Here is a 12,824-nt window from a genome sequence, read left to right as displayed (position 1 = left end):
GGCACTTAAGTTTCATTCTGAATCATGTATTCTACGAGATAAATTAGCAATTTTTTATGAGATCTGGGGCCTTGTCTTTCTGAATGAAAATATATTATTTCTGAAGTTTGAAAAAGAATTAGTAATGTGGATAACATTTCCTCGTATAACTGTGGCAAGAAGGCTTATAGTTTTTGTTATTAATGCTTTGGTAGAGAAAAAGGTTGTAGGATTGTTTAGCTCTTCCTCCCCTTTGCTGTCTGGTGACTCACATTCCACCTCAGTCCTGGCTTGCCCCTCCAGCTGTGTGACCTTGGGCAAGTCACTTGACGCTTTAGTATTTGCTCTTTTACCTGTTAAATAGAGATAGTAGTGGTGGCCACTACATATGGTTGTGGTCAAGAGTAAATGAGTTAATAAACATAAAGGCCAGTGCCTGGCAAATAAGAAACACTGTGCAAGTGTTGTCGTTATCATCGTTATTTTTAGCTGGTAACCAAGTGTGGATTCTGCTCTATAACATACTTTCTAAGCACTGTCAGTGCTTTAGTTTAGACCAAGGCATTGCTTGTTTGGATTATCACGGAAACCCCCTCATTATCTGCTTTGCTGACCATCTCTTTCCCCATGGGACCATTCTCTGCAGGCCTTGAGTTCTGTATTTATACTACATAATCCTGACCATATAGGAAGTCAGGAAGGTGGGCAGTTAACCAGGAGTCGTTTGGAATGTCTTCATGGATGAACTGGGATTTGAACTTGACCTGGGAAGGATGTAGAAGATATTGACTGGTCAGAAGAATTGAGGGCAAGAAGGATCAGTGTGGTCTGGGAGCCCTGTCAGCTAAAAGCCTGACTTGTTGAAAGACCCTAAGGAGAAGGAGGACCTCCAAAGCGTAGGGCCTGTAGGGATCAGGGAGGAACTTTAAGAGTAAAATTGGGATTTTTCTGTGATTTCTTCCAGTAGAATTCTAGTTTTTTTTAAAGCTGTGGATAGACCAGACAAACTCCATGTGACCTGAAAACCTGTGGCTCCAAAGTTTGCCACCTTGGTGAAAGTAAAGTGGTTTGAGGTTTGGCAGCCGAGTCTCAACGGTGGCAGACTCACTAGGAGGCAGCATAACCTTCCTTCTGGACCAGGGGAAGGGGTATGGCCAGTTAGAAGAGCTCTCAGGACCTAATTTACTTTGCTTCTCTTGAACCTTGAAAGACTCTAAAACCAGTAGAGTAACTACTGGGTTTTATTTAGAATGTTTTTAAAAAGAGTTCTGAGGCAGTTGCTTTATAGGATGATTGATCAAGAAGGCAGAGGGTTTAGGGAAGTTGAATATAGAAGAGGCTGGAAACCAGAAAACCTTCCCATCACATCATGTCAGTCCCCTGCCCAAGACCCTCTAGCAGTGTCCCACCACTCCCCAGATGCACTCCAGTCTCTCCCCAGGCCTTCACGGTTCTGTAGGTTCTGGTGGCAGCCGCCTTGACTTTCTCCCACTCTGACGCGGCCACAGTGTGTCATTTTGTTCCTAAACATGCCAAGCCTTTGTTTCCTTGGGGTATTCCCCCGAAATGCTCAGTCCTTAGCACATAGCCATTGCCATCTTTCAAGTCCAAGTGTCTGTGTGTGTGATCTTCTCTAAGATGTCCCCGCAGCTACCCCCCTTTTTAAATTATTTTATTATTTTTATTTTATTTTTTAAAGATTTTATTTATTCATTCATGAGAGAGAGAGAGAGAGGCAGAGACACAGGCAGAGGGAGAAGCAGGCTCCATGCAGGGAGCCCGATGTGGGACTCGATCCCAGGACTCCAGGATCACGCCCCGGGCCAAAGGCAGGTGCTGAACCGCTGAGCCACCCAGGGATCCCCAGATAGCTTTATTTTTAACTCTTTGAGGAACCTCCACACAGTTTTCCAGAGTGGCTGCACCAGTTCCCATTCCCACCAACAGTGCAAAAGGGTTCCCCTTTCTCCACATCCTCTCCAACATTTGTTGTTTCCAGTCTCGTTCATTTTCCCCATTCTCAAGGGGGTGAGGTGAGATCTCATTGTGGTTTTGATGTGTATTTTCCTGATGGCAAGTGATGTGGAGCATTTTCTCATGTGCATGTTGGCCACGTCTATGTCTTCCTCTGTGAAATATCTGTTCATGTCTTTTGCCCATTTCATGATTGGATTGTTTGTTTCTTTGCTGTTGAGTTGAATAAATTCTTTATAGATCTTGGATACTAGCCCTTTATCTGATAGGTCATTTGCAAATCTCTTCTCCCATTCTGTAGGTTGTCTTTTAGTTTTGTTGACTGTTTCTTTTGCTGTGCAGAAGCTTTTTATATTGATCAAGTCCCAATAATTCATTTTTGCTTTTGTTTCTCTTGCCTTCATGGATGTATCTTGCAAGAAGTTACTGTGGCTGAGTTCAATCAAAAAGGGTGTTGCCTGTGTTCTCCTCTAGGATTTTGATGGATTCTTGTCTCACATTTAGATCTTTCATCCATTTTGAGTTTATCTTTGTGTCTGGGGTAAGAGAATGGTCTAGTTTCATTCTTCTGCATGTGGATGTCCAATTTTCCCAGCACCATTTATTGAAGAGACTTTTTTTTTTTTTTTTTTTTAATTTATGATGGTCACAGAGAGAGAGAGAGAGAGAGTGAGGCAGAGACATAGGCAGAGGAAGAAGCAGGCTCCATGCACCGGGAACCTGATGTGGGATTCAATCCCGGGTCTCCAGGATCACGCCCTGGGCCAAAGGCAGGCGCCAAACTGCTGCGCCACCCAGGGATCCCCTGAAGAGACTTTTTTCCACTGGATAGTCGAATATTAGTTGACTATAGGATTGAGGGTCCACTTCTGGATTCTCTATTCTGTTCCATTGATCTATGTGTCTGTTTTTGTGCCAGTACCACACTGTCTTCATGACCACAGCTTTGTAGCACACCTGAAATCTGACATTGTGATGCCCCCAGCTCTGGTTTTCCTTTTCAATATTCCCCTGGCTATTCGGGGTCTTTTCTGATTCCACACAAATCTTAAGATAATTTGTTCCAACTCTCTGAAGAAAGTCCATGGTATTGTGATAGGGATTGCATTAAATGTGTAAATTGCCCTGGGTAGCATTGACATTTTCACAATATTAATTCTTCCAATCCATGAGCATGGAATATTTTTCCATCTCTTTGTGTCTTCCTCAATTTCTTTCAGAAGTGTTCTGTGGTTTTTAGGGTATAGATCCTTTACCTCTTTGGTTAGGTTTATCCCTAGGTATCTTATGCTTTTGGGTGCAATTGTAAATGGGATTGACTCCTTAATTTCTCTTTCTTCAGTCTCATTGTTAGTGTATAGAAATGCCACTGACTTCTGGGCATTGATTTTGTATCCTGCCACACTGCCGAATTGCTTTATGAGTTCTAGCAATCTTGGGGTGGAGGCTTTTGGGTTTTCTATGTACAGTATCATGTCATCTGCAAGAGGGAGAGTTTGACTTTGCCAATTGGAATGCCTTTTATTTCTTTTTGTCGCCTGATGGCTGAGGCGAGCACTTCGAGTACTATGTTGAATAGCATTGGTGAGAATGGACATCCCTGTTGTGTTCCTGATCTTAGGGGAAAGGTTCCCAGTGTTTCCCCATCCCTCAGCTACCCCTTACTAGGACCTTGTCTTACTCCTTATCTGTCCCACTCTTGATTTCATCGGATTCCAAGGGGACACCCTGTCAGATGGGCAGAACCTGCCTTGTCTTCAGGGCTGCGCTCTCAGGTAGCACAGAGCTAGCCCATGGGGCACTCACTGGACATTTGTGGGATGAGAGGAGATAGCTGTGGTATTTCAGGTTGGAAGGATGATGGTGGTGGCGGGAATTAAAGAAAGGGATCCGAGACAACCTACTGCAGGTTTAGCAGGTGCGTTTGACTGTTGACCTCTACCCCTCCCTTGAACCTTTTCCCTAGCTTTTCTGACACCATGTTCTTGGAACCCCTTCTGCCTCTGTGACATTGCTTCTGGCCTTATCTTCCTTCCACTCTTGGTGGCATCCTGAGGGCTCTGTCCTCGCTTGTGCCTCTTTCTCTGATCTCATCCACTCTGCTGGACTCCATTGCCAGTTGAGTCTATACCCTCTTATAACTGTCTCTGCACCCAGACTTCATGGCACTTGACTGCCGGATACATGTGTGTTTGTTTGCAGCAACCACTGCTCCGAGTGAGGCATCCTGTCAGGCACCGGGTTCGGTGACGAGTGAAATAGAACCTGCCCCCTGTGTCTGCAGCCTAAACTTGCCTCTGGTGGGGAGACCCTTAAACAGGCCGACCAAGTAAGTGCTCACAAAGTGCGAAGTGCCCCAAGAAGTGGCCTATGTGCTCTTATGGAGTCTTGAGGGAAATCCTGCTTGGTAGGACAGTGGAGACAGGCTTCCTTAGGGCAGGGCGGGAGGCCTAGGGCATGAATGCAAAGTGGTACCCTTATGGCTCTTGCCTTGTGTGTGTGTGTGTTGGGGGGGGGGGGGTCCCTGCCCCACCTTAGTGGTGCTTTGAGTCGAGGGTGGGATCTGTCTTCTGCTTTTCTCTCCCACCTGTGCAGGAGCTCTGAACAGTAAGTTGTTGCCTTTTATTGTCTTTGAAGCTGCTTATCCCAGTTTGTTCTCATCTATTTCGCTTATTCTCCTTTAGTGATTCACAGTGAAACCCTTAACATGAACCCCCCCACCCCATATGCCTGTAGGGAGCAGCCCCTCCAGTTGTAGTTAAGAAGTAAGGGAGGTAGGACTCAAATGTGCAGTCCAGGCCCTCCATCCTCACTCTCCTCTTTGGTTCCTATACTCTCTCCAGTTGGTCTCTCAGATCTCTCTTGTTCTCTGCTTCTCAGGCCTGAGGTGGGAGGTGCAGGAGGAGCAGAGGTGGTCTGTTTAGTGCAGTAGTCCTCAAGCTTTTTGCCTATGTGGATTAGATCTCTGGGTATTTACCATGTTAGAAATTGAAACACTTTTTTTTTTTTTTTAAGCTTAATTTGGGGCTTGAACTCAAAGACCTGGAGATTAAGAGTCTCATGCTCTACTGAGTGAGCCAGCCAGGCCTCCTTGAAACAAAAATTTTAATTGGAAGTATAGAGTCACAGGAAGTTGCAAAAGTAGTACAGAGAGTCCTTGTTACCCAGTGGTAACATCTTACTTTATTACAGTATCAGAACCAGGAAATAGACCTAGTTCAGGAGTAAGACTACAAGCTTTATTCATAGATCAGAAAATTTTAAAATACAAATTAGAAAATTTTAAAACTTGAGATCAGAAGCTACTTATCCCAGCCATCACACATCCATTAGCCAGTGGAATTGATGACCTCATCACTTGCCATAACCCCTGGAAAACTCCCCTCTACTCACCTGAGAGTGAAAAAGGCAAGTAACATCTTAGTATGATTGTAAAAGTAGCCCTGACCTGTGGGCCCCCGAAAGGTGGGCCCTGGATGATCGTGAGAGACCCCACTGGCTTTGTGGTTGGAATATGTACTCTGGAGTCCATCTGGATTTTTTTATCTTGGCTCTACTGCTTTAAAACCACATGGCTTGGGATAGGTACTTGACAGGAAAGCTCTGTGGCAACATATTTGAGAATCCAGACCCTGAAGCCTGACTGTCTGAGTTTGAATCCTAGCTCTGCCACTCGCTAGCTGCGACTGTGGGCAAGTTTCAGTTTCATCTGGAAAGTGAAAGCACCGCCACTAGAATGGTGGTGCAAAGATTAAATGAGATGAGGTGTAAAAAGAGCTGGGAAGAGTGTCTGAGTTGTGTCCTGAGTATCCATCAACGTTAGCTGTGATTGTTGTGAAGTAATAGAGGAAAAATGGTCAGCCCAGAGCTTGGCGCAGAGGAAGCAGTAAAGGTCCTACTCCCGAAGCTCCCCTGCCATCCAGCATGAGGAGGTCATCATGGGCCAAAGGGAAGGTTTTTGGTAGTAGGGAAAGGAAAGAACAGTTCCTCTAAAAGAGCTTTGTGATGAGGGGGCCTGGATCAGCTCTATTAACCATCATATCTTCACCGTGCAGTGCAGTGCCATCCTGGAACAGGTTCTCAGGAAGTGTTAGTGATCAAATGGTAGACTGAAAGAATGAAGGAGAACTGCTCCTGGCCATGAGTTGAGGAGGGGAGAGGATGCTGACTTTCTCTGAGTTTGAGTTAGGAAGTTGGAGACCTTGATTTAATGAGATCAATTGATAGTTAATAACTGAGTAACTTATTAAATTAGCTTAAGTTTAATGCATTGAATTTAACATGTACTGCTCCAGCTCAGCTCACTGATACATGTTTGGAGGCTGTACTACACTAAGGAGTGAAATAACCAGTTCTTAGGTTTCCTGTTACATAATAGGAAAGTAGAGAAGTCCTTGTAACGTCCTCTGTGCTCATCATGTGATTCAAGTCAGAAACCCTTGAAACGGGAACGTGCCTTTATTCTGGGGCATCCAGGATAGGGTGGTGGGGGTTCTGCAGGCCACTCCAGAGAAAGGAGCAGCCAAGGTTCCTTCCTGGAGCTTGTAGTTTGGCCTCTACTCCTGATAGTCTCTGCAGTTCAGTGGGTGATCATTTCTCCTAAGGCACCACCCCTGCCTGCCTCTGCCGCTTCAGCTCTAGCTGCTTTTCCCTCACCTTCTCTGCTCCTGACACATTGGTCTTTTTGCCTGTCTGTTCTCTGAGCATACCAAGCTTGCTGGATTACCAGCATCCTTGCTGATTACCTTTCTGGGCATGTTTGCCCCCTGTATGGTCACACGGTGCCCTTCCCACTTCTGGGGAGGTCTTCTTGAAGTGCTTCTGTCCAAAAAGCACGCTACCCATCTCTGTCACCGTGTCCTTTCTTGTGCTTGTTTTTTCCTCAAGCATCAGTAAGTACTAGGCGGTGTATATCCTTGCTTGATTTTACCTGTTCCTCGCTAGAGTGACACATTGTTAAGGCAAATGAGATGCTTAACATGTTGCCTGGCTCAGTAGAAGGGATTCAGGAACTGAGTAGATGCCGCACCTTCTTTTAGAAAATTAATCTGGGAAATACTCTGAGGATCAAATTGTGATCTTTAGTGTAAGAACCAGGATGACCTTGTTTAGAGTATTATATTGTATCTAATGCCTTAAGGATATCACACACACTGGTGTGTGTGCCTCTGGTGGGGAGACCCTTAAACAGGCCGACCAAGTAAGTGCTCACAAAGTGCGAAGTGCCCCAAGAAGTGGCCTATGTGCTCTTATGGAGTCTTGAGGGAAATCCATATTTACCACACACACACACACATATGTATATAAAAATGAGATCCCAGTTTATAAGTATGTAGGGGAGAGAAATTATTTTTAAATATTCTTTTGTTCCAAAGGTTTACTTGTAAATTGGCTACTTAGAATTGAGAACATATATCACATTTTCTAAAAAAGAATTCTTCTCTTGACTCAGAAATATACCTACCTCAAATTCAAGAAGTTCAGGCACACAGAGAAAATGCTTTCTGATTGGTGACTCTGTTATTTTATTTATTTCTAGCCCTCTTTTTCCCCCCAAAAAAGGTTCAGTTCTGTTTTTAAGAATTATTTACTCATTCAAGTATTCAAGTGACAACAAACATGTCACGTCTACTGCTAAGCATTGGGAATGCAACACTGAGTAAGATAGACACCATCTGTCTTCATTATCGTTTATCAGGGGAGCTACATTAAACCCATAATTATACAAATAATTACTTAAAATTGTGGCAAGGGCTATGAAGGAAAAATAAGGAAAGGGAGAGGCAATTTCCAGCCAGAGCCTTGCAGCTGGGAAGGGGAGAGGAAGTTCCTAGAGTTGGCCAGGGTTGGCTTGCTGTGTTTGGGGTCCTTGAATTTAGTTGAGTCTTGTTGTGTGAAGGATACTAAAATAAACAAAAAAGGGTTTCCTCCCCTAGTTAAATGAGCCCAAATTTAAAAACATGGACTCACTGAAAGGCAGGTAAATAAATGCATAGGAATTTGTCTTATCTTTTTTCCTGTGGGAGCTCTATTGAAGTGTTTTATATTTACATGTGTAGCAAAATGTTAACATACATGATCTTTGTATTACACTAAGTTAGAAATTTCCTATGGGAATGACCATTCCTGCCTTAGGAGCCATTTCCTGCTGACCCTTCCATGGAAGTTTGAAAGTTTTAGGGCACAGGTTCTCAAATTATATTCCAGCAGAATCTTCTTTTCTTTTTTTTTCCTACTTTATTGAGGTATAATTGACAAATTGTAAGATATTTAAAGTATACATTGTGGTATTTTGAGATCTGTTAACCATCTAGTTAATTAACACATCCATCTCTCTCATATTTACCTTTTTCCTTTTTTTTTTTTTTTGGTGAGAACATTGAACATTTTTTTGGTGAGAATTTGAACATTTGCAAATTTCAGTTCTGTAATACAGTGCTATCAACTAGAGTTAGCCATGTTTTACATTAGGTCCTCCAACCGTATCCAGGAGAATCTTAACTGGAAATAGCACAGTGGTTATGAACTTGGGCTCAGGATCAGACAGAGGTTCAAATCCTGGCCTTAGGCAACTTAGACGACTTTCCTAAGCCTCAGTTTCTTCCACTCTGTGTATTTTGGGGATGAGAGTTGGGGGAGAAAGTGGAGGCGGGGATGGAAGAAGCAGTGTCGGTCCTTGTCCCTTGAGCTGTTTGGAGTAAATGCCGTCATGCATAGAAGACTGTTAGTGCAGCACTTTGCACTGAGGTCCCCAGGAGTTTCTCAGGAAATATTAGCTTGTTAGTATTACTGTCATAGTGCCTGGAAGTATCAGTTAGAGTAGCTGGCACACTGTCTTTTCCAAGTTCTTGGGGAGGTTAAATTGTGTCAAATCCTTTTAAATTTTAGGTCAGGGTCCCACCTGAGAAGAAGAGGAAAACTCTCACTCTGCTAAATAGGCATGTGCTGATAGGACTTGGAGCTTTGGCTGAGACTCTTCTTAATTTTGCTTAATTTATCAGTATTAAAAATAATTATTATGTAGCCTAGGATACTGACGACCAATTTCACACCTTTTCCTCCATTGGAAAAAAAAATTATGCTTCCAAAATAACTGTTAATCAATTAAACATTTAAAAATGGTGGTACTACATTTAAAAGTGAGAAGTTTGTGTCCTAAATTTATTCACATTTTAGCTAATTAAAAATACCATAAGGGGCAGCCCGGGTGGCTCAGCGGTTTAGCGCCGCCTTTCGCCTAGGGTGTGATCCTGAAGACCGGGGATCAAGTCCCACGTCGGACTCCCTGCATGGAGCCTGCTTCTCCCTCTGCCTGTGTCTCTGCCTCTCTCTCTCTCTCTGTCTCTCATGAATAAATAAATAAAATCTTTAAAAAAAATACCATAAGGCCCATTTTCTGGAGCAGTTTTGATATTCCCATGTTTTGCAAGGCATTTAACTTGTGTTTGGTGATATTGTCAGGACCAAGCTGTAGATCCAGATCCAGCAGGATCAAAGCATTTGTGCTTCTGAAGTGTCCACACTGTCAGCTTTGCCTTGTTGGAGAAATGACTCTCAGGTTGTAGATGCCCACTTGTGTGCATTCCAACTCAGAGCAGACCAGAGTACACCTTCATAATGAATTGCTCATTGCTGTGGGATTTATTTCTCTTGAAGCAGCCTATTGATACTTAAAAAAAACAAAAAAACAAAACGACATGTTGGGAGCACACAAATTTGGATGATATTCTCATCTTTGCACAAAACATTCTTAAAAGCTGTAAGAGCTTCATTGTGGAAAAATTAAGTTCTTTAGGTTGGAGCTTGCTTTTTGCCCACTTTGGCTTCTTTGAAAGTCCTTGAGAAATGTTTCCCTTGGAGTGAAAAAAAAACAAACAAACAAAAACAAACCTAGACTATAGAACCCATCATTCTTACTGGTGGTGTGATATGCACTGGTTCTTTGGGGCCCATGGGGTAGCAGTTAAAAGACATTTGGTTTTCCTTGATTGAATGTTATGCATTGAATGTTATTTGTTTGAATGTTGTTTTTAAAATAACAGTTTTGTTTTACCAGTTGGCTCAGATTTCCCCTTTCTGTTCCCTTATATTCATACTTAATAGTAATCTTATTTCTTAAGATTAAAGTGAATTTTGGTTGGTAATTGTATAATATTCTCTATCTCTTAAGACTGTGATATTCTGGTGACTTTGTTAATTTAGTGACTTGATATAAGTGGGAAATTACTGTTTCCTGGAAAGGTCACATTTCCATTGAGGGCCCAGAAAAAGTTGTAGTGTTCCTGTTGGAATATTCAAGGGGGTATTGTTGCTGGAGGGATGAAAGCATAGATGAAGTGGGGTCTGGCTGGCTGGCAGGTCCTTTATAGTGTGTGCCGAAAGTATTCCTTAAAGTAGAGAGTGTTGATTTTTATTTTTTAAATGTTCTAAAATGCTGATGGTAGCCTTTGATTTAAAAGTAAGGTGTTTACTTCCAGATTCTGTGGGAGTAAAAACATTATGGTGCCAGATATTTACATATTTTGAAAATGACTACAGGTGGCTGGAACAAAATAGATTAACACAGACATGCTTGAAGGTTGCAGTAGTTTCCTTTAGAGACTCACGAACAGCCATCAGAGAGAGCAGCTCCTGAAATGCTCCGCAGCATGGTCCCCTTGCTCTGGCTTGCCAGCTTCAGATTTCAGTTACATTTTTGCATATTTGCTTATTGGACCAGAAAAGAAAAAAACTGACTGGGTTTGCTTCCCTCTGCTCTGATCCTTCTGTTTCTTGACTTGCAGGACACTGAGCCTGTTGCAGCTGCTGAGAGCCTGGCTGAGGTACCTGAACATGTGCTCCGAGGACTTCCGGAGGAAGTGAGGCTTTTCCCATCTGCTGTTGACAAGACTCGGATTGGTGAGGACCAGGGTCACAGAGGGTGGTGGGGGCTGTGGGGAGAACCACCTGTATCCAGGCATCCTTTGAGAGCATTTAAGGTAGGGAGCTCATCATAAAAGAAACAGATTTGCATTTAGATTTAGAGGATTATGTGGTGTCACTGCCTTCTCCAGTCAAGAATCCAGGGTGGACATAGATTATAAAACTAAACCAGAAATATCCACACACCCATCCACCATCCTTTGTGACTTAGCCAAGTGTTCCCTCCCACTGTTCCTTGGGCCTTTTCTTTCTACTGAGTATATTTGTTCCCTCCTCTCTGATTCCAGTGGAACTTGAATGTGAGTATGTTATTATATTTGATTTCATTATTTTGTATTTGTTTTCACATCTGCCCTTTTCATTGATTTTGAGTGCCATCGTTTCTTGCCTGTCTTTATGTCTGCAGTACCTGACACATGATGGACTTCAGTAGGTACTTATATTGTATCATTCACACGAAAGTGGTAGGTTGTATAGCTCCACTAACTGATTGTTAGCTCTGTTATCAAATTGGATTTGTAGACCTACAGAAGAGTGAAATTTGAGCCTCCTATCTGGGCAAGACTGGCTAGGCCTCTACCTTCCTTCTGTGCATTCTCTGAGAGCAGATGAGGGAACCTGTCCAAAGGGCTGTCGTCAGTGAGTGTCACCTCTTCCGTGCTGGTTGCTTTGACTCCAGGGCTGTCTTCTGCCATTTTGCCTGAAGCTTCTTCAGCCTGTCTGCCTGCCTTCTGGTCCATGCACAGAACACACCAGGAATATGACGGAGTAGCGGCAGGTGTAGCTCTGGGCTGTTTGAAGCTCGGCAAAGTGAGTTGTTACAGCAGCTAAGTTTTCAGGAGACTTAGCTGGAGATGGCAGAGGAAAGTGTGTTCCATTTTGAGCAAACAAACTTCAAAAATATTTATCCATAAAACAGCATTCCAAGCCTTTCTAAAAGCAATTCATGTGCAGTAGAGACTGTATGAAATCTACAGAAGAGTAGAAAGGAGTCTAAATAATTATTTCTAGTTTCATTCCTTTCTCATGTTTTGTTTCCCCTTAGTTGTTGTGATTGTGGTGTTCTGTTCTCCAGGTATTTGTGATTGGACCATCTGAGTAATTTTACCTGTTAAAAATAGAAACAAATATAAAACATTCTTTCCTACTTCTCAAACAATGTAGGTTCTCTACAGGCTATTTGGGAAATACAGAAGAATATAAGGAAGAAAAATCTTTGTGGAAGACAATTTCATTTGACTTCACTTGCTCTCCATTGATTTAACATTATCTTGTTAGCCTTCTAACTATTTTGTGAAACAGAATTGACTGTAATATTTCAGTTTTTAAAATAACCACAATAACATGATAAAAATATTTGTTTCATTTTCTAGGTGTCTGGGCCACTAAACCAATTTTAAAAGGCAAAAAGTTTGGGCCATTTGTTGGTGATAAGAAAAAAAGATCTCAGGTTAAGAATAATGTGTACATGTGGGAGGTAAGAAAGAATTCTTTACCAGTTCAGGTTCTTTACCAGTGTTCTTCTGTACGTCTTCTCGGAAATCATTCTATTCTCTCAGGATTTGACATTTTGAAGTTAAAAAGTCATCTTAATGTTCTTTAAAATCAAGAATATATATTTTTTAAAGACCTCTATTTTCGGGAGAGAGTGCATGAGTGGGGGAAGGACAGAGGGAGTGGGGAGGGGAAGAAGGAGAGGGAGAAGGGAAGCAGATTCCCCACTGAGCTGGGGGCTGACTGGGGCTCTGTCCCACCACCCTGAGATCATGACCTGAGCTAAAACCAAGAATTGGATGCTCAACCACTGAGCCACCTAGGCATCCCTCAAGAATATTTTTATTAAAGAGAAAATGTGTTTCTTTGGTCACAGAGTGCTGTTCACATTTGTATTTTGAAGATGCTTGTCTGTCTTCAACAATAAATGTCAAATCCACATTTTCTATTATTAC

The 12,824-nt window shown here is 42.5% G+C and overlaps 1 protein-coding gene across 12 annotated transcripts in view; it reads left to right on the top strand.

Moving 5' to 3' along the window:
• PRDM2 (PR/SET domain 2) overlaps positions 1-12,824 on the top strand; it is a 119,704-nt gene that overhangs the window by 22,605 nt on the left and 84,275 nt on the right. For all 12 annotated transcript variants that reach the window (XR_005356170.1, XR_005356169.1, XR_005356171.1 and 9 more), the window contains 2 exons: positions 10,737-10,851; positions 12,249-12,352. Coding sequence is in view for 7 of the 12 variants with exons in the window: in XM_038531953.1 (XP_038387881.1) it covers positions 10,737-10,851; positions 12,249-12,352 (219 nt within the window). In the remaining 5 variants the exon portion in view is untranslated. The remainder of the gene's footprint in view (positions 1-10,736; positions 10,852-12,248; positions 12,353-12,824) is intronic.

This window comes from Canis lupus, chromosome 2 (assembly GCF_011100685.1).
Source record: "Canis lupus familiaris isolate Mischka breed German Shepherd chromosome 2, alternate assembly UU_Cfam_GSD_1.0, whole genome shotgun sequence".
NCBI classification, from domain to species: Eukaryota; Metazoa; Chordata; class Mammalia; order Carnivora; family Canidae; genus Canis; species Canis lupus.
The sequence above is the reverse complement of the archived record's forward strand: the minus strand, read 5'-3'. Positions and strand labels throughout refer to the sequence as shown.